The following is a 21,478-nucleotide window of genomic DNA, read 5'->3' on the forward strand; positions in this document are numbered from 1 at the left end:
TCTCGTGGTTCTCTTGGCCGGCAGGTCTGTTTTCATGCCCCACCATACTGTTTTGATATCTGTTGTTCACTTTGTAAGAGACAGACAGCTCTCTGTATCTTTGGGTTCTCCACCTGTGGGTCCAACCGGTCATTGAAAAATGGCATCTTTATGGAATCTCTACAGACATTTTCTTGTCCTTATTCCCTCAACAACGCAGTAGAACACTTATTCCAGTGGCATTTACATTGTTAGGTAAGAAGAAATCTGGATGATCCAAAGGCTATGGGAGGGTGTGTGTCAGCTCTGTGCAAACACGGGGCCACTTAACGCCAGGTCCCCGAGCGTCCATGGCTTGTGGTGTTCGTGGGAGGTCCTGGGACCATCCCCATGGATGCCAAGGGATGACTGTAATGGAAATCAGGAGGTGTAGTGCCTCCGACTTGTTCTCCCTTCTCAAGATTGTTTTGCCTATTTGTGGTCTTTTGTGGACCCCTGAGGGTTTTTGGATTGTTTTTCTGTTTCTGTGAAAAATGCTATTGGAGTTTTGATAGGAAATGCTTTCACTATCTGGATTAGTTGGGGCAACCCGGACATTGTGGTAAAATCAATTCTTCCAATCCATGAGTGTGAGATGTTTTTCTTCTTCAGTTGATTTCACCAGTGCCTCAGAGTTTCAGTGCCCAGAGGTTTCCCTTCCTTGGTTAGATTGTTTTTCCTATGGCTTTCTTAGCTCCTGGGGAGGGTCCTGCACTGGCAGGAGTGGCCCCAGACGTGGACTGCGAGGGCCAGAATTGCGTCACAGTGCTGCTTCAGCCGAGACCCAGGTCTGCAGCCTGCCCAGGGCATAGGCAGCCTGCATCCTGCTGGTTTCCTGGGCAGGCACAGCTGCCTCTGGACCACAGCTGAGCAGGTCTGGAGCTGGGACCCGGGGCTCCTTGGGGATCTGCAGTCTCACCAAGGTTGGCTGGCTTGCCTCTGCGGGCATGGATACCTGTGTCTCCCTGTTGGTCCCTGGGAGGAAGACAACTTGTGCTTACCTGTAACTGGGAGGGATTGGGACCAATTGTGGGGGTGGAGCTGTTTCAGGTCCTGCTGTGGGAGAGGGGTCTGCAGGCTGCTTCTGGGGGCACAGACAGGCATGACTTCCAATGGGTTCCTGTTGGGGGGACTGCTCTCAGACTGCATGGGGCAGCACTGGGGCCAAGTTACAGAGCTCTTCAGCATATGCCCTTGCAACTGAGCCTGGCAGCCCAGGCACTCGGCACGTAAGTGGGCATGACTCTGGGACCCTCAGCATTAGTGCTGATGATAGCACCAAGGCCTGGGGGTGGGGGTGCGGTGGCCAGGTGCACAGGGGCTCAGGCCAGTTCCAGGTCTGTAGGCAGCACCAGAGTTGACAGGCCGGCCACCTGGGTGTGGGCCTGCCCTCATCAACAGCACTCCTCACCGTGCATCCTGCAGCCTGTGATCTGGGCCCCTGAGTTCCCACAAGGGCACTTCTCTAGGTGGATGGCTGCCAATCCTAGTTGCTCTGCAGGGACGTGTGGAGGTCCCTGGTAGTGAGCCACCTTCTTCTTTTCTGGCACTGGGGATTTGACTCAGGTGTGCTCTACCACTGAGCTGCATCCCCAGCCCTTTTTAGTTTCTGTTTCGATACAGGGTTTATCTCAGTCACCTGGGCTGGCCTCGAACTGGGGATCCTCCTGCCTCAGCATCCTGAGTAGCTGGGATTAGGGGCGTGCACCACTGTGCCTGCCTTGATGTTACCCTTCTACATGTTTTATTAGTGGAACAAACTATACTTAGCTTATACTAATGTATAAATGGCTAAACTAAGTGGGCTAAAATCATATTTGTTTTTATATTTGCACATGTGTTTCTCTAATGGAGATGGAGTCAAAGTCTTCTGTACACTTTATTTTTTTATCTATTACTGGTTATTGGATAATGTGGACAAAATTTTTCTTTCAATCCACGTATACATCACAAAGAAACCATACTGGTATTAAGTTTGAAAGTGCTCACCTTAAAAGGGCCTGCAGGTTAAAGACTGTATGGGTGGGCTGGAGTTGCCGTCAACAGACCCCCCAGACTGGGCTGCTCCCACAGCAGCAAGCTATTTTCTCACAGTCCCGCAGGCTGCAGTCCAGGATGAAGGTGTGGCAAGCTTAGTTTCTTCAAGGCGTGTCTCCTGGGTTTACAGATGACCACCTTCTTACTCTGGCTCCCTAGCCTTTCTCACTGGTGCCCCTGGTGTGTCCTTATGTCCAGATTTCCTCATTTTGTAAGAGCAGCAGTCAGATTGGGTAAAACCCTCCCTAAAACCCTCATTCTATCTGAACCATCTCCTTGGAAGCCCTATGTCCACACAGTCGCAGTTTGAAGTACTGGGCTGGGACTTCAGCACTTAAGGTTTTGAGGCACATAGTTTGTGTCCAGCAAACACGTCACTAGGTGTGGATATCTTGGCTTTATCTTACTGCTTGATGTTCCCTAGTTTCCTGTTCTGTCATCTGGTGTCTGACACTAATTCAGGAAATTTCTCAGTCGTCCGTGCCACCAGTGAGCATTATTTTTGGTGGTGTGGAGATTCAACCCGAGGTGCTCTATCACTGAGTTGCATCCGGCCCTTATCTTTTTAAAGAGAGAGAGGTGGGGGAGGGAGGGAGAGAGAGAGAACTTTTTAGTATTTATTCTTTAGATTTCGGCAGACACAACATCTTTGTTTGTATGTGGTGCTGAGGATCGAACCTGGGCCGCACGCTTGCCAGGTGAGCACGCTACCGCTGAGCCACATCCCCAGCCCGCATCCGGGCCCTCTTAATTGACTTTTACTTTGAGACAGAATCTTGGTATGTCGCACAGACTGGCCTGGGTCCCCTCTGCGTAAGCCTCCCGAGTCCCTGGGTTCTCATTGTGCACCATTCATTACACCTGGAAGTTACTGTGGGTCTTGTCTCTTTGCTTTTCATTTTCAGAAGTTTCTGTTCAGGGTTCCTCCAGCTCCCTGGTCCTTTCTTCAGTCACATCTGACCTACTAACTGTCCCATCAAGGCCTTCTTGGTTTCTCTAGAGTGACTTTGATGTCTACTACATCTTTTTGCTTTTTTTGAATATCCACGTGGCCACTTACTTCCCACCTGTTCTTCCCTGCTGTCTACTTGTTCTTGGGCACAGAAAGATTTGAATTATTAATATATCATCATGAAGGTTTCCTAATATACAGATCTTTTCCTTAGAGCTGCAATTGAATCTGCACAAACAGTTCTCCCGGCTTTAATGTAGGTGTTCAGATGAGGACTCTCCCTGAGGCCTTCTTCATTCAAAGCTCCCCACTCTTGAGCGGCAGTGCTATGGACAAGGGCAGTACTAACAAAACTGCCCATCTGCTTCTCTTGCAGTACTGGACATTGAACCCAGGGACACCTGCCATCAGCTACATCTCCAGCCCTTTTTACTTATGACATAGGGCCTCTTTAAATTGCCCAGGCTGGACTTGAACTTGAGATCTTCCTGTGCCCCCCTCCCTAGATGCTGGGACGACAGGTGTGTGTCACCATGTCCAGCTCTTCTAATGTTTTTAAATAGTGGGTTGCAATGTAGCTGTTACTATAATAATTCAGGAATCTAACAGGCAGATAGCTGAATTAATCCTTTCCAGAGAAAAATGAGACTCGAACAGCATCTCTACATGGGTTTTGAATAGATTCAGTTGATGACATATATTTAAATTTGTGTTGCTTATGTGTGTATTTATGTATCAACCTCCTAAATCCTTTTGACTTAGAATATTTAAACACACAACACAGAAACAAATCACAGACTGATCATCATAAACAATAGGCATCCTGGAAACGTGTGAGTGTGTAGCAAATTATTACAAATTTGCAGCACACTGATGAAATGCAAAAGAATTCTAGTGTTCAAACACGTGGAAAAGTTCTCCCCAGCCCCATGTTCTACATTTTTATCAGTGCATTAGAGATATACATGATTGAGGTTCATTTTGACATGATTATAGAACCATGAGACATAATTTGCTCCAATTCAGTCCTCAGGAATTCCCTCTTCCCTTCCCCCCTCCTTCCCCATTTCCTAACTGAATGTTCTCCTGTTATAATTTTTCAACATCAGTGCATTCTGCATACACATGATGGTGAGATTCACTGAGGTCCGTCCGTACAGGAACAGGAAAGTTTGACCAGATTCCTTCCACTCTTCTTCCTTTGACCTGTCCCTCCTCCCTCCTCCTCAACCCTTTCTCTGCTCCACTGATCTCTCAGTAGGATTAACCCACCCCTTTTATCCTTAATTCTCTTCCACCTCTGAGAGAAAATACTCATTCCCAGACGTGCTGAGTCTAGCTTGCTTCACTTAGCATGATCTCCTCAGTTCCACCCATTAACCAGGAAATGAAATAATGTCATTCTTGTTCATAGCTGAGTAATACTCATATATCTATCACATTTTTTATGTTGAAATAAAATTTTGTTAAGGATTATTACAAATAGTGTTTTAAAATGCACATGATTAGGGCTGGGGTTGTGGCTCAGTGGTCAAGTGCTTGTCTAGCATGCTTGAGGCACTGAGTTCAATCCCCAGCACCACGTAAAAAAACAAAAACAAATAAAATAAAGATATTGTATCCATCTACAACAAAAAATACTTAAAAAATGTAAATGATTTATATTTTGATCAACCTAAGCTACTTGTTGCTGAAAAATTTTGATTTTTACTTGTTCTTTTTACATGTACAGTAGAATGCATTTTGGCATATTGTACATACAGGGAGTATAACTTATTCTAATTAGGATCCTATTCTTGTGATTGTACATGTTGCAAAATAACCATGGTCATGTAGTCAACAAGACTGAGAATGTTATGTCCAATTAATTCTACTACCTTCCTATTCTCCTCCCTCTCCCTTCCGTCTAATCCAATGGATTTCTTTCTTTGCTCCCTGCTGCCATGTTGTGGCTTAGCATCCATAAATCAAAGAGAACATTTGGCTTTTGGTTTTCTGGGATTGGCTTATTTCATATTTTCCACTTCCATCCATTTACTAGCAAATGCTATAATTTCATTCTTCTTTATACATTAGTAATATATCATTGTCTGTGTGTGTGTGTGTGTGTATCACATTTTCTTTATCCATTCATGTATTGAAGGACACATAGGTCAGATCCATAGCTTAGTACTGTGAATTGATCGGATACAAACTTTGATGTAGTTGGGTCACTGTACTATGCTGATTTTAGGGAGTGGGATAAATGGGTCAAATGGAGGTTCTATTCTAAGTTTTCTGAGGAATATCCTTACTGCTTTCCACAGTGCTTGAACTAATTTGCAGTCCCACCAGCAATGATTGAGAGTACCTTTCTCCCCACATCCTTGCCAACAGTTATTGCTACTTGTGTTCTTGATGGTGGCCATTCTGAATGGAATGAGAAGTGATCTCATTGTAGTTCTAACTTGCATTTCTTTTTTTTTTTTTTTTTAATTTTCATAGCAACTTTATTCATAATAACCACAAATTGGAAACAATCCAAATTTCCATCAGCATTAGAATAGATAAATTGTAGTAGAGTCATACAATGGAATACAACACAAAGTAAAAATGAATTGCTTCTACTACATCCACATGGATTACCCTCACAAACATGTTGAACAAAGACACGAAAGAGTGCATATAATTATTCCACTTATATAGTTTTTAAACAGGTAAAGCTAACTGATGGTGATACAGGTCAGAATAGCAGTTATCTGTATGTGAGAAAGGCATAAGGACACCTACTGGGGTGACAGAAATATTTTCTATCATGATCTGGGTGGTACATTCAAACATACACTTAATTTTTGTCAACTTTCAAGTTTTACATCAATAAAAAGGCAAAAATATATTGAAAAAATTGTATAAATGGAGAAATATAATCATGTTAATCAGTAGTGTTATCTTCCAAATATTTCTGGCTTTCCTCCCTTGTTGGGGAAGGATTATGCTCCTAGGACTGAGGTGTGGCTGTGTTACTTTAAGGGTCTACAAGTTATTTGCCAAACTTTTTTCACTTCCCAAATTGAGCAGCCACATCCCTGATGGTAACTGCTTTGTCAGCCTGAGTCCCAGAATGAGGAAAATAAAGAACAAGGATTAAGAAACTTTTTCTGTAAAGGGCCACAAAGTAAATATTTTAGGCTTTGTGGGACATATACTTGCTGTTGAAACTTTTCAACTCTGCCACTGTAAAACACAATCAGCCATAGAAAATATATAAATGGACAAGGCTGTACTCCAATAAAACTTTTAAAAAATAAATAAAACTATTAAAAAATAGTAAAAAAAAAAAAAGAGAGAGAGAGAGAGAAACATAAATCAGGATGGATTTTGACTATGTGCTGTAGTTTGCCAATCCCTTACCTAGAACAAAGTCCCTAGACAAGTTATTTGCAAGAGACAAGTTATTTGAAACCCTAAGATTTTGTAGCGGTTACTGAATACTGAACCCAATGGCCTAGTGATTAGTTGGCAGGCATTCAGGAAATTACTACTGGAGGATGAAAGAAATAACTTACACAGGGACAATTGCTATTAAGGAGAGGCCAAACTATTCCTGGAGATAAACTAGAAGGCTGATAATCTACCCTTTACTAAATAAAAAGAAAAACAAATTATTTTGTGGTTGATTTTGGCTGCATCTGACAAAATGTAGAGAAGAAATAACTCAGAAAAGAACTTGTCAGTTTACAGGCAGAAATGGAAAGAAATAGAATCATAAACTCAAATACTTACTGGGTAGAATGAAGCAACTTTTCAATTATAAGACAAAAGTGAAAAATCCTTTCACTTAAAGGTTGATTAAATAGTTCTACAGCAAGGATCAAATCACTGGATGACTGCCATATCTACTGTTAAGATCTCTGAATGAATTAATGTGACTCAGATTAAAAATCCAACTAAGAGTATAATGGTAGTTAATCCTGTAAATTAGAACAGTTTAAGGAAAAAGACTAAGGGTATGGCTCCCCTATTTAAGACTGAAGTCCTGTTACCCAGAAATTAAGTTCAGAGAGGCATGGAAATATGAAAGCAAAGAAATATAGCATATCTAAAAGTATGAATTAACTATACAGCACTTTTGGGTTATCTTCCTTGCAGAGGTGATAAGAACCTTATGCAGGTGGGAAAGCAAATGAACTGAATAACTAGTGACCAGAGGATGAAGTCATTCTTCTATTTTGTTAAATTTACTTACTTTTAAATTCCAGAAGAGCCAGAAATCATCTGTAAAGGAAAGTAGCAAAATAAATAGCATGCCATTTTCTCCTAGGGTTGATGCCTACAAAAGGAAAAATGGATATTAACTCTTATGTGGCATTATCTTTCTCTAATACTGAATGTAACTTTTTAATTACCGAAATTTAATCTTAGGTCAATCTAAAAAGCTGTCCAATCTTTTCTCTCTATATGTAGGTTCCTTTGGAAATCTGCCTTTAGAATAAAAGAAAAATAAGACTATATCATGAATGGATGTGATATTACACAGTGGATTTATGTGAGTACAGCTGGGTTTGAATCCTAATACTCACTGTTTACTAGGGAAAATTGCAATCTCAGTTTGTTTCCTTGACAACATTCACATTGTGAACCACATGCTAAGCACTGCACTAAATTCTAGGAATACAATAATGAGGTCCCTAGTCACAAAGAACTTAGTTTTATTGTTAATTTGCAATGTGTTTTACAACTACCTAGTGAACAGGTAGGGTGACTGTGAAGGTCAAATGCGACTGTGCTAGAGCTTCAAAGATTGTAAAACACTACACAAATATTTATTTATTCAAACATTTCTTAAAATGCCAGGCATTGTGCTAACTGCTAAAGATAAAATAGTGAGCAAGGTTTATATGGTCCCTGCCCTTGTAAAGCTTAGTCTAGCAGTGATCAATAACCAGTAATAAGAACTAAGTGTATGTAGGGAATTTAGTTCAGGGGAACTAGTCTAGAGGCATCAACAAAGGCTACCTAGATGAAGGTACATATAAACTGAGACCTGAAAGATAAATAAAAATTTATATTCTAAGGGCAATGATTAAAGCATAGGACTGGCATGAACAGAATGACTCAGTTTTTGGCTTGGGTAAGGGCAATTGGATGGTTGGTAGTAGTAATTCTGTTTACTGAAGAAAAGAGGAACAATGAGCAGGAGGTTTGGGGTCAAGATCAATGATGTGTTTTGGTGCCTGTGAGGCAGCAAGGTGGATTTGTTAGCAATTAAATATATGACTTGGGAAAAATCCAGAAAAGAAATATGAATTTGGGAGTATTTGCATACAGGTGGTAACTGAAGCCATGGAAGGAGATGAGATTGGCTAGGGAGATGGAAGGGAGATAAGGCAAGGGAGAGTAGGTAGCCTTGAAAAAAAAAAAAGAACAGATATTTAAGGGAAGAGGTGCCTACAAAGAAGACTAAGAAAGCATACCTGGAACTAAAATCTCCTCAATCTAAAGTAACAGTTCAAGGATGGTAAGGATATTGACAAGGACTTAGTGAGCTTGATAGAACAGTCTGAGTGGCAAAACAGAAAACAAGGAGAGCAAATTTTTCAAGAAACAAGTGGGAATGGGAGATATGGGGAAGTAATTGGTAAGGACACAAAGTTGTTTTTTTTTTTTTTTTTTAAATGGTACTTATTTCATCTATATGCACTGATACAACAGGAACAATAACAGCTATATATTTATAAAAGAAAAGACTGCCATGCAGCTACAGAATTACTTAATACAGAAAACAGTAAAATACACTTTTTTTTTTAAATAAACAAGACTAGTTATAGCAAATTCTTTTTTGCTGAGGATCAATGTTAAAATCCTTGCTTTTATCTCTCCCCACTCAGTTACTATATGGTGCAAACTAATTTTAGTTATCACGTTAAGCAAAACATACTAGAACTTCACAAAATATACAAGATTTCAATATGTGAGGAACTGGGATTAGAAAGCAGAAGCGGCCTTCAAGTCTTATAAACTTTCTCACAAGTAATAAAGCATTTGCTGTGAAAGCAACACTCAAAAACTATCGGGAAATTACCGGTAGACTTATTTTTTTCAGTTTTTCACTGTCATCTTTTCAGATATTTGAGCTTATTCTTTGCTAATCAAAATCTCAACTTGATGTTATTAATATATAAGAGGTTTATCTGCCCTAAACTAATTGTGTATACTAGGAGAGAGCCCTTTAATCTGATTCAGAATTAATTACTGATTTACAAATGCTATTATGTGAGCTACTGGAACCTTTATTGCACCTTACCAGCTAACCTTGGAATACTGAAATTAGTCTCCCCATCAAGTATTCCATCAGTTTACCCAACTTGCCTGTCTAATTTTGCTTCTACCGGTAATTTGCCCTGTTTCTTGACATAAGATAATATGTACACTGGGGGTTTACGGGCAGGGAGAGATAATTCTTCATAATGCCAGACTGTTGTATATACTGCAGGAGGGAGCGGTCTTTAGGTTGAAATGCCAGCAGAAACCCCCCCAGCAAATAAGACAACCAAAAAGGTGTCCCTTCACATTTCGTAGCATCCTCTAGAAGGGAGGGTTACTGCCTCTGATTGAGAAGCACTGAAACAATTTTGCTTCCTAGGCTCTAACAGCATCCATTAAGATAGCTTGTGCATCACTTCCTTCTAAATTCTTGGTTGTTTCCTGGTTCCTTAAATTTGCTGGATTAGAGACCACAGCATAAAGTGCTGCAATAGTTAAAGACTTAGTAGCACAAGTTTTCAAACTGTACTTGGGAATCTATGATATACAAGTTAAGTCCCGTTTTTAAATTAGTTTTATTCTAACTTGCATTTCTGTGATGGCTAGAGATGTTGAACGTTTTTTCATATATTCTTGACCCTTCATATTTCCTTACCAGTGAAGGGCCGGTTCAGTTCCTGTGCCAATTTAGTGATTGGGTCATTTGTGGGTTCTATTTTGTTGTTGGTAAAAGTTTCTTAACTTCTTTAGACAACCTGGAGATTGATGCTCTATCTGAGGAGCAGGTGGTAAAGATCTCTCCCATTTTGTAGGCTTTTTCTTCAGGTTCTTGTTTCCTTTGCAATGAAGAAGCCTTTTAGTTTGAGACCATTCCGTTGATTGATTCTTGATTTTACTTCTTGAGCTTTTTGAGTCTTATTGAGGCACTCAGTTCCTAAGCTGAGGTGATGGAGAGGTGGACCTACTTTGTCTTCTAGTAAGCGCAGGGTCTCTGGTCTAATGCCTAGATCCTTGATGCACTTTGACCTGAGTCTTCTGCAGGGTGACAGACAGGGTTCAGTTTTGTTCTACTACATATGGATTTCCACTTTTCCCTGGGCCATTTGTTGAAGAGACTATCTTTTCCCCAATATATGTTGATGGCACCTTTGTCTTCTATGAGGTAATTGTATATTTGTGGGTTTCTCTTTGGGTTTTCTGTTCCATTGGTGGTCTTGTCTGTTTTGGTGCCAATAATGTGCCATTTTGGTTTCTGCAGATCTGTGATCTAATTTAAGGTCTGATATTGTGAGGCCTTCTGCATTTTTCTTGCAAATGAATTGCTTTGTCTATTCTGGATGTCTCATTTGTCCAAACAAATTTCATGGTTACCTTTCATATTCCTATAGAAAACATCATTAGAATTCTGTAGGAATGGCAAGAAATCTATATAGAACTGTGGGTAATATGGCCACATGGTCAATATTAATTCTGCCTATTCAAAAACATGGGAGATGTTTCCATTTTCTATGATCTCCTGCAATAACTCTCTTTTGTGTTCTTCAGTTTTCATTATACAGATCAACTGACAATTTTGTTAAGATTGATTCCCAGGTATTTTATTTTATATTAATTTTGATGGCTATTGTTAAAGCTTAGATTTCAGGAAATCCCATAGAGCTAATTCGTCATTGATGTACAGGAAACCAACTTATTTATTGTGTTTATTTTATACCCTGAAACTTTGCTTGATTAGTTTATAATTCTATCTAAGTCCACATAGGAGCAAGGGGTTGGTGACTCTGACTCCTAGCCCCTCTCTGAGTCCACAGACAAGTGGCCCTGCGGTCTCCCTCACGAGGGCCAGCTGCTGGAGCGAGAAGTGCAACCTGCCCTGGCCGCTGCCTCTGACACTGATGGTGCCCGGTCACCACTTTGGGAAGGGAACCCTGGACAGGAGGAGCTACAAGCCCAAGCCCATCCTGGGGGGGGACACCCAGAATGGCACGAGGAGGCCCCGAGTCACAGGCCCTGGGGGCAGTAGGGTAGAGCCCTGAGTGGCCTGGGGCTGCCTTTTGCTCCCTCCTCTGAATGTCCCTGCCAGGGGCTGGCTCTTGCCCTGGTGAAGCTTTAACCTCTCTAGGTCTTCGGCTGCACGGGACCGTCCCTGGGAGCGTCCTGACCCAGGGACGGGCCCTTCAGCCTGCCACCCTGAGCTCCCCAGGGCTGCTGAGCAGGGAGCAGGACCACCTATGGGTGGGGGAGCTGGGGCGCAGGTGTGGGCAGGGGAGGATGTGTGGCCAGAGCCCCCAGCCCCCAGGAGTGCAGGGCTGGCTGGGAGGAACCATTTTCCGGGTCTAGTGTTTGGAGTGAACCTTTCAATTCCCATCCCTTCGACTCAGGGTGTGGGCTCTGTCCCCCTTTCTTTGTGATCCCCGTGGGGTTTCCATTTGACACGGGTCAGAGATCCCTGTCTTATGTGAATGGAGGGCAGCCTCACTTCCATCCTGTACTAGATGTGGACCCCAGCCCTCCCCCTGGGTCTCTGATGTCACAGAGCCACCCGTGTGTTCCTGGTGGTTTGGTACCGCAGACCCTCCACTGAGTGTTTTCTTCTGAATTGGTCCCTTCCCTGTGGACAAGAAAAGTGAGGCCAGCTTTTGTACTTGCCAGGAACTGGCCTTTCCATAAACCCCTGTGTCTTCACCCATCTCTGAGTCCCTGCCTAAGGTCCTTCAGTCCACCACCAGGGACTCCTGTCCTGAAGGGCAGGTGCAGGGGAGACCGAGTCCCTTGCCTTTGGTTTCCCAGGGCCGTGGTTTGAGGAGTGTGTTTCTCCAAAAGTGCTGATGAAACTCCCCTCCCTTTGAGGGTGTGGTGTTGTGGTCCTTCAGGAGGGTGAGGCCCTGGGACCCTGGCTTCCCAAGGGGATGTGGGCCTCAGGGCTGGACCTCCTCTGGCCAGCAACTAGGCCCTGGTTCTACCCTCTGCACCACACATGGTCGCGCTTGGTCTCAGGTGTGCTCATGCACACACACACACACACACACACACAGAAACACACAGAGACAGACACAGACATGTCACGGTGGGCAAGGTGGTGACTGCCTTTCTACTTGTGGGTTGGGGAGGCCTAGCAGGGGCATTGGCAGTTCAAGACCTGCCTAGGCAAGTGTGTGAGATCCTTCGTCAAAGACACTAGAAAGGGCTGGGAAAGTGGCTCAGGAGCTGAGCGCTGGCCTCACATGCATGACCTTGGGTTCTCCATGACTATGACCAAGGAGGATAGAAGGGAGGAGAGCAGGGAAAGGGACTGAAGGAGCCCAGTCCTCGGCCTTTCAGCCATGTGGTGTGGGACACGGCTACAAGGTCCCTCGCTGGAAGGAGAGAGCGAGACCTCCCTGGACACCCGGCCTCCTGGTGCCTGACACGTGGACGCCTCAGGTCCCAGAGGGGGGAGCAGTCAGTCTGTGAGGTTCCCAAACAGCCAGCTCAGGCTCTATGGACAGAGCAGGGGAAGGGACCTGGGTGACAGGGACGCCTCCATCTCTCTGCACCCCAGGAAGGGCACCTCTGGCCCTAGGGTTCTCAGCTGGAAGGTTCGGTCTTCATCGCTGGAAGGCGACCCACCGTCTCTCCTGTGGGCTGTAGGGAGGGTTTTGGTGAGTGACCTGATAGGACCTTGTGTGGCAATGATGAGGCAGGCACCCTGCCCTGGCCCCCACACCCCACAGAGGTCGGGAACGTGGCCCTGGATCTCAGGGGGCAGAGCGACCCGCACTAGCGTCCTGGCGTGAGGGGACTGCTACCACGCTCTGGACACCAGTCTGTCCGAGTTGGAGGAGACGGGCGCTGAATGGCTCCAGAGGACCTGGGGTGGGGTCTTCACGGGGCGAAAGCCACGACAGAGCTGTGTACTGGCGAGGCACGGGCCCCGGGGCCTGGTCCAGCTCCTCCTTTCTCAGCAAGGAGAGGTCGGGGTCCCGAACACACGGGAGCACCGAGGTTCCACAGACCCTCCTTGTTCTGACCAGGAAGGTGGCCAAGGTCCCGGAGGCCCGAGTGGGAGATGCCACCGTGGGCCACCCCCAGGTGTGAGTGGGCCACTCCTGGCTGTGACCTCACAGGGGCCAGCATTGTGAGGCCCTTGAGCCAGCGGGGATATAAGGCCGGGTCGAGGCTGGCACCTTGTCCACAAGCACAGGAAGCTCTAGGCAGTGACCTGTGGGACTCCCATAGTTAGCGCGTTTGGTGGTTGGTGGTTTGGTGGTTCTGGTTGCGGTCTCAGGTTGGTTCTCTGATTTGGGGCTTTCTGTTGGGCTTTGTTGTGTTAGTTTTGCTTGTGTTCTTTGCTTTGTTTGTTGTGTTTGTTTTTAGCTAGCGGGCTTAGTGGGCGTGGGGCGGAGGATGTCCAGAGAGAGCAGTGAGCGTAGTGTGGTGCGGAGGGTGCGTCGGGACCTCGCGGCCAGCTCCTCCTTGGAGGAAGCCCTCACGGGCCGCTATGAGCCCCTGGGGGTCGTCGGGCAGGGCAGCTTTGCCAAGGTCTTCCTGGCCCGACACATCCTGACGGGGACGAAGGTGGCCGTGAAAGTCCTGCGGAAGGGGGCGGGGGCCACCTTGTCCTGGGTCTTGTCGGAGCTGGACATCCTGAAGGGCTTGGAGCACCCGCACGTGGTGCAGCTGCTGGAGATCGTGGAGACCCCCGGCACTGCCTACGTGGTGATGGAGCACATGGCTGGGGGCCAGCTGGGCCAGCACATCCCGGAGGTTGTGGGCCTGTGGGAGGACGAGGCCCGCATGCTGTTCGGGCAGGTGGCCAGCGCCGTGGGCTACTGCCACGCGCAGGGCATCGCGCACCGGGACGTGAAGGCGGAAAACGTGCTGCTGGATGCCGCGGGCCGCGCCAAGCTGTGCGACTTCGGCCTGGCCTGCAGGTTCAGGGCCGGAGAGAAGCTGGGCCTGCTCTGCGGCACCGTGGCCTACTGGGCCCCGGAGCTGCACCGGCGAGAGCCCTACGACGGCCCCGCGGTGGACGTCTGGAGCCTGGGTGTCCTCCTGATCCTCATGCTCACGGGCAGCGTCCCGTTCACCGGGGCCAGCTATGAGCAGGCCAAGGAGCAGGTGCTGCAGGCCAGGTACCACCTCCCGTTCCACCTGTCCGACGAGGCGCAAAGCCTGGTGTCCTGGATGCTGACCCTGGAGCCCGCGCACAGGCCCACGCTCCAGCAGATCCTGGGGCACCCGTGGCTGAGCCAGGATGGGGAACGCTGCCCGAGTCCTCCCGCCGAGCTGCTCCCCAAGCGCGCGGACACCTCCATCCTGCTGGCCATGCTGGACCTGGGCTACGGGCTGCAGGAGACCTGGGTGTCGGTGGCGACGCGCCAGTTCAACCAGGCCATGGCCACCTACCTCCTGCTGGGCCACCAGAAAACCCGGGGGGCGGGCTGCCAGGTGCGGCTGCAGATGCCTGGGTGGCCACAGGTGGGGCCTTGCCCGTCCCTTTGCATCCCCTCCAACTTGACTCTGGGCCCAAGGTGGGGCGTCAGCAGGCCGGCCATGCGCTCCTGGCCCCTCTCGGCCTGTGAGCAGCAGCAGCAGCAGCAGCAGCAGCAGCAGCAGCAGCAGCCTGAGGAGCTCAAGCCTTCAGGGCAGGTGGGCAGCAGGAGAGCCAGCCTGCCCGCCATCATGCTGTGCAGCCTGTCGGCCAGCGTCCCTGCTCCCGGCCCCACGGCCCCTCTGCCCGGGTCCTCCCAGGCCCTGGCACCGGATCCCAGCTCCTCCTCCACCGCGCAACCCCCTGCTGGCTCCAGGACCCCTGGCCTGACCCGTGACACCGCCAGGGGATGGAGGGGAGTGGTCCGGAGGATGGCCACCTGTCTGGCGAGGCTGTGCTGCTGCGGGCAGGCCCCCAGGACTGGCTCCGGACGCTCCAACAGAGTGGCTCCCGCAGCTGGAGGGCCCGCGCCACCAGCACCAGCACCCAGGGACCCCCCGGGACCTGCCCCCACCAGAGGTCAGGCCCTCAGAAGATTCTTCAAAAACAGAGTGGCTCCCCGGCCAGCGCCCAGCTGAGACGCCCACGGAGCCAAGTAGGTGGAGCGGTGCTGCCTTAGGTCTCACGTGTGCCTTGATGAGTGTCATTTCCAAAGGATGAATGGACACCCTCTGCCCTTGGGGGGTGCCAGCAGGGTTAGGTCCACCTGGGCACCACAGGGCGGGCGACTCTGACTCCTAGCCCCTCTCATTGTCCACAGACAGGTGGCCCGGGTTCTACCTCACGAGGGCCAGCTGCTGTAGCAGAAGTGCAACCTGCCCTGGCCGCCGCCTCCCGGACCCCTCAGGCAGGAGGACACCCGAAGACACCCGGACACCAGTGGGCCCCTGCGCCCCACCCGGATCCCACCTCAGGGACTTCTCCTTGGACACGTGCCCCGCCCTGCTCTCCTCTGCTCTCTCTCCCACCCTCTGGGGCAGAGATGCTTCCTGATAAGCTCCTCATCCATTCGCGTGTCCCACGGATCTTGGAATAAATTGGGTGCTCCGTGGGGATCAGCTGTTGCGTTCCTTGGCCGCCTCCTGGCAACAGTGGGAGAGTGGGTGGTGGTGTCACAGTGGGGAAGGTGTAAGGGAGCAGTGACAGGGAGCCCTCCGGAGGTCCCCAAGGGCAACACGTGACCCAGAGTGGTCCCAGGGGAGGAGGCTGGGTGGGGGGCAGAAAGGCAGACCTTGTGCCTGGCCTGACACTGATGGTGCCCGGTCACCACTTTCAGAAGGGAACCCTGGACAGAGGAGCCACAAGCCCAAGCCCATCCTGGGGGGACACCCAGAGTGGCACGAGGAGGCACCGTGTCGCAGGCCCCGGGGGCAGTCAGGGTAGAGCTGTGGGTGCCTCCCCCAGAGTGGCTTGGGGGCTGCCGCTTGGTCCCTCCTCTGAATGTCCCTGCCAGGGCCTGGCTCTTGCCCTGGTGAAGCTTTATCCTCTCTAGGCCTTCGGCTGCGCAGGACTGTCCCTGTGAGCGTCCTGACCCAGGGACGGGCCCTTCAGCCTGCCACCCTGAGCTCCCCAGGGCTGCTGAGCAGGGAGCAGGACCACCTATGGGTGGGGGAGCTGGGGCGCAGGTGTGGGCAGGGGAGGGTGTGTGGCCAGAGCCCCCAGCCCCCAGGAGTGCAGGGCTGGCTGGGAGGAGCCGTTTTCCGGGTCTAGTGTTTGGAGTGAACCTTTCAATTCCCATCCCTTCAACTCGGGGTGTTGGCTCTGTCCCCCTTTCTTTGTGATCCCCGCGGGGTTTCCATTTGACGTGGGTCAGAGATCCCAGTCTGAAGTGAATGGAGGGCAGCCTCACTTCCATCCTGTACTAGATGCAGACCCCCCCTCCCCCTGGGTCTCTGATGTCACAGAGCCACCCGTGTGTTCCTGGTGGTTTGGTACCGCAGACCCTCCACTGAGTGTTTTCTTCTGAATTGGTCCCTTCCCCGTGGACAAGAAAAGTGAGGCCAGCTTTTGTACTTGCCAGGAACTGGCCTTTCCAGAGACCCCTGTGTCTTCACCCATCTCTGAGTCCCTGCCTAAGGTCCTTCAGTCCACCACCAGGGACTCCTGTCCTGAAGGGCAGGTGCAGGGGAGACCGAGTCCCTTGCCTTTGGTTTCCCAGGGCCGTGGTTTGAGGAGTGTGTTTCTCCAAAAGTGCTGCTGAAACTCCCCTCCCTTTGAGGGTGTGGTGTTGTGGTCCTTCAGGAGGGTGAGGCCCTGGGGCCCTGGCTTCCCAAGGGGATGTGCGCCTCAGGGCTGGACCTCCTCTGGCCAGCAACTAGGCCCTGGTTCTACCCTCTGCACCACACATGGTCGCGCTTGGTCTCAGGTGTGCTCATGCACACACACACACACACACACACAGAAACACACAGAGACAGACACAGACACAGAGACATGTCACTGTGGGCAAGGTGGTGACTGCCTTTCTACTTGTGGGTTGGGGAGGCCAAGCAGGGGCATTGGCAGTTCAAGACCTGCCCAGGCCAGTGTGTGAGATCCTTCGTCAAAGACACTAGAAAGGGCTGGGAAAGTGGCTCGGGAGTCGAGCGCTGGCCTCACATGCGTGACCTTGGGGCCTCCATGACTATGACCAAGGAGGATAGAAGGGAGGAGAGCAGGGAAAGGGACTGAAGGAGCCCAGTCCTCGGCCTTTCAGCCATGTGGTGTGGGACACGGCTACAAGGTCCCTCGCTGGAAGGAGAGAGCGAGACCTCCCTGGACACCCGGCCTCCTGGTGCCTGACACGTGGACGCCTCAGGTCCCAGAGGGGGGAGCAGTCAGTCTGTGAGGTTCCCAAACAGCCAGCTCAGGCTCTATGGACAGAGCAGGGGAAGGGACCTGGGTGACAGGGACGCCTCCATCTCTCTGCACCCCAGGAAGGGCACCTCTGGCCCTAGGGTTCTCAGCTGGAAGGTTCGGTCTTCATCGCTGGAAGGCGACCCACCGTCTCTCCTGTGGGCTGTAGGGAGGGTTTTGGTGAGTGACCTGATAGGACCTTGTGTGGCAATGATGAGGCAGGCACCCTGCCCTGGCCCCCACACCCCACAGAGGTCGGGAACGTGGCCCTGGATCTCAGGGGGCAGAGCGACCCGCACTAGCGTCCTGGCGTGAGGGGACTGCTACCACGCTCTGGACACCAGTCTGTCCGAGTTGGAGGAGACGGGCGCTGAATGGCTCCAGAGGACCTGGGGTGGGGTCTTCACGGGGCGAAAGCCACGACAGAGTTGTGTACTGGCGAGGCACGGGCCCCGGGGCCTGGTCCAGCTCCTCCTTTCTCAGCAAGGAGAGGTCGGGGTCCCGAACACACGGGAGCACCGAGGTTCCACAGACCCTCCTTGTTCTGACCAGGAAGGTGGCCAAGGTCCCGGAGGCCCGAGTGGGAGATGCCACCGTGGGCCACCCCCAGGTGTGAGTGGGCCACTCCTGGCTGTGACCTCACAGGGGCCAGCATTGTGAGGCCCTTGAGCCAGCGGGGATATAAGGCCGGGTCGAGGCTGGCACCTTGTCCACAAGCACAGGAAGCTCTAGGCAGTGACCTGTGGGACTCCCATAGTTAGCGCGTTTGGTGGTTGGTGGTTTGGTGGTTCTGGTTGCGGTCTCAGGTTGGTTCTCTGATTTGGGGCTTTCTGTTGGGCTTTGTTGTGTTAGTTTTGCTTGTGTTCTTTGCTTTGTTTGTTGTGTTTGTTTTTAGCTAGCGGGCTTAGTGGGCGTGGGGCGGAGGATGTCCAGAGAGAGCAGTGAGCGTAGTGTGGTGCGGAGGGTGCGTCGGGACCTCGCGGCCAGCTCCTCCTTGGAGGAAGCCCTCACGGGCCGCTATGAGCCCCTGGGGGTCGTCGGGCAGGGCAGCTTTGCCAAGGTCTTCCTGGCCCGACACATCCTGACGGGGACGAAGGTGGCCGTGAAAGTCCTGCGGAAGGGGGCGGGGGCCACCTTGTCCTGGGTCTTGTCGGAGCTGGACATCCTGAAGGGCTTGGAGCACCCGCACGTGGTGCAGCTGCTGGAGATCGTGGAGACCCCCGGCACTGCCTACGTGGTGATGGAGCACATGGCTGGGGGCCAGCTGGGCCAGCACATCCCGGAGGTTGTGGGCCTGTGGGAGGACGAGGCCCGCGTGCTGTTCGGGCAGGTGGCCAGCGCCGTGGGCTACTGCCACGCGCAGGGCATCGCGCACCGGGACGTGAAGGCGGAAAACGTGCTGCTGGATGCCGCGGGCCGCGCCAAGCTGTGCGACTTCGGCCTGGCCTGCAGGTTCAGGGCCGGAGAGAAGCTGGGCCTGCTCTGCGGCACCGTGGCCTACTGGGCCCCGGAGCTGCACCGGCGAGAGCCCTACGACGGCCCCGCGGTGGACGTCTGGAGCCTGGGTGTCCTCCTGATCCTCATGCTCACGGGCAGCGTCCCGTTCACCGGGGCCAGCTATGAGCAGGCCAAGGAGCAGGTGCTGCAGGCCAGGTACCACCTCCCGTTCCACCTGTCCGACGAGGCGCAAAGCCTGGTGTCCTGGATGCTGACCCTGGAGCCCGCGCACAGGCCCACGCTCCAGCAGATCCTGGGGCACCCGTGGCTGAGCCAGGATGGGGAACGCTGCCCGAGTCCTCCCGCCGAGCTGCTCCCCAAGCGCGCGGACACCTCCATCCTGCTGGCCATGCTGGACCTGGGCTACGGGCTGCAGGAGACCTGGGTGTCGGTGGCGACGCGCCAGTTCAACCAGGCCATGGCCACCTACCTCCTGCTGGGCCACCAGAAAACCCGGGGGGCGGGCTGCCAGGTGCGGCTGCAGATGCCTGGGTGGCCACAGGTGGGGCCTTGCCCGTCCCTTTGCATCCCCTCCAACTTGACTCTGGGCCCAAGGTGGGGCGTCAGCAGGCCGGCCATGCGCTCCTGGCCCCTCTCGGCCTGTGAGCAGCAGCAGCAGCAGCAGCAGCAGCAGCAGCAGCAGCAGCAGCCTGAGGAGCTCAAGCCTTCAGGGCAGGTGGGCAGCAGGAGAGCCAGCCTGCCCGCCATCATGCTGTGCAGCCTGTCGGCCAGCGTCCCTGCTCCCGGCCCCACGGCCCCTCTGCCCGGGTCCTCCCAGGCCCTGGCACCGGATCCCAGCTCCTCCTCCACCGCGCAACCCCCTGCTGGCTCCAGGACCCCTGGCCTGACCCGTGACACCGCCAGGGGATGGAGGGGAGTGGTCCGGAGGATGGCCACCTGTCTGGCGAGGCTGTGCTGCTGCGGGCAGGCCCCCAGGACTGGCTCCGGACGCTCCAACAGAGTGGCTCCCGCAGCTGGAGGGCCCGCGCCACCACCACCAGCACCGAGGGACCCCCCGGGACCTGCCCCCCACAGAGGTCAGGCCCTCAGAAGATTCTTCAAAAACAGAGTGGCTCCCCGGCCAGCGCCCAGCTGAGACGCCCACGGAGCCAAGTAGGTGGAGCGGTGCTGCCTTAGGTCTCACGTGTGCCTTGATGAGTGTCATCTCCAAAGGATGAATGGACACCCTCTGCCCTTGGGGGGTGCCAGCAGGGTTAGGTCCACCTGGGCACCACAGGGCGGGCGACTCTGACTCCTAGCCCCTCTCATTGTCCACAGACAGGTGGCCCGGGTTCTACCTCACGAGGGCCAGCTGCTGGAGCGAGAAGTGCAACCTGCCCTGGCCGCCGCCTCCCGGACCCCTCAGGCAGGAGGACACCCGAAGACACCCGGACACCAGTGGGCCCCTGCGCCCCACCCGGATCCCACCTCAGGGACTTCTCCTTGGACACGTGCCCCGCCCTGCTCTCCTCTGCTCTCTCTCCCACCCTCTGGGGCAGAGATGCTTCCCGATAAGCTCCTCATCCATTCGCGTGTCCCACGGATCTTGGAATAAATTGGGTGCTCCGTGGGGATCAGCTGTTGCGTTCCTTGGCCGCCTCCTGGCAACAGTGGGAGAGTGGGTGGTGGTGTCACAGTGGGGAAGGTGTAAGGGAGCAGTGACAGGGAGCCCTCCGGAGGTCCCCAAGGGCAACACGTGACCCAGAGTGGTCCCAGGGGAGGAGGCTGGGTGGGGGGCAGAAAGGCAGACCTTGTGCCTGACCTGACACTGATGGTGCCCGGTCACCACTTTCAGAAGGGACAGAGGAGCCACAATGCCAAGCCCATCCTGGGGGGACACCCAAAGTGGCATGAGGATTGCCCTGTGTCGCAGGCCCCGGGGGCAGTCAGGGTAGAGCTGTGGGTGCCTCCCCCAGAGTGGCTTGGAGGCTGCCGCTTGGTCCCTCCTCTGAATGTCCCTGCCAGGGCCTGGCTCTTGCCCTGGTGAAGCTTTAACCTCTCTAGGCCTTCGGCTGCGCAGGACCGTCCCTGTGAGCGTCCTGACCCAGGGACGGGCCCTTCAGCCTGCCACCCTGAGCTCCCCAGGGCTGCTGAGCAGGGAGCAGGACCACCTATGGGTGGGGGAGCTGGGGCGCAGGTGTGGGCAGGGGAGGGTGTGTGGCCAGAGCCCCCAGCCCCCAGGAGTGCAGGGCTGGCTGGGAGGAGCCGTTTTCCGGGTCTAGTGTTTGGAGTGAACCTTTCAATTCCCATCCCTTCGACTCGGGGTGTGGGCTCTGTCCCCCTTTCTTTGTGATCCCCGCGGGGTTTCCATTTGATGTGGGTCAGAGATCCCTGTCTTATGTGAATGGAGGGCAGCCTCACTTCCATCCTGTACTAGATGCGAACCCCACCCCCTCCCCTGGGTCTCTGATGTCACAGAGCCA

General features: G+C 51.9%; 3 protein-coding genes across 5 annotated transcripts in view; all 3 read left to right on the forward strand.

Annotated features, from left to right (window-relative positions):
- Qrfpr (pyroglutamylated RFamide peptide receptor) overlaps positions 1-21,478 on the forward strand; it is a 56,738-nt gene that overhangs the window by 28,813 nt on the left and 6,447 nt on the right. The window lies entirely within an intron of this gene.
- On the forward strand, positions 12,436-15,778 carry LOC124094413 (sperm motility kinase 2B). The gene is made up of 2 exons (XM_046447122.2): positions 12,436-15,318; positions 15,484-15,778. Exon 1 carries the CDS (start codon positions 13,637-13,639, stop codon positions 15,299-15,301), a length of 1,665 nt encoding a protein of 554 aa, XP_046303078.1. The 5' UTR covers positions 12,436-13,636; the 3' UTR covers positions 15,302-15,318; positions 15,484-15,778.
- LOC124094412 (sperm motility kinase 2B-like) lies at positions 15,921-20,629 on the forward strand. Its single transcript, XM_046447121.2, has 2 exons — positions 15,921-20,168; positions 20,334-20,629. The coding sequence occupies exon 1, from the start codon at positions 18,484-18,486 to the stop codon at positions 20,149-20,151; it is 1,668 nt and encodes a 555-aa protein (XP_046303077.1). The 5' UTR covers positions 15,921-18,483; the 3' UTR covers positions 20,152-20,168; positions 20,334-20,629.

Source organism: Marmota monax, unplaced genomic scaffold (genome assembly GCF_021218885.2).
Source record: "Marmota monax isolate L192 unplaced genomic scaffold, Marmota_monax_Labrador192_F-V1.1 WCK01_AAM20220418_F8-fsc00400, whole genome shotgun sequence".
Taxonomy (NCBI): Eukaryota; Metazoa; Chordata; class Mammalia; order Rodentia; family Sciuridae; genus Marmota; species Marmota monax.

What these genes read in the sequence shown, in the direction of transcription:
- LOC124094412 (XM_046447121.2), top strand. Translation starts at nt 18,484, where the DNA reads ATGTCCAGAGAGAGCAGTGAGCGTAGTGTGGTGCGGAGGGTGCGTCGG.
- LOC124094413 (XM_046447122.2), top strand. Translation starts at nt 13,637, where the DNA reads ATGTCCAGAGAGAGCAGTGAGCGTAGTGTGGTGCGGAGGGTGCGTCGG.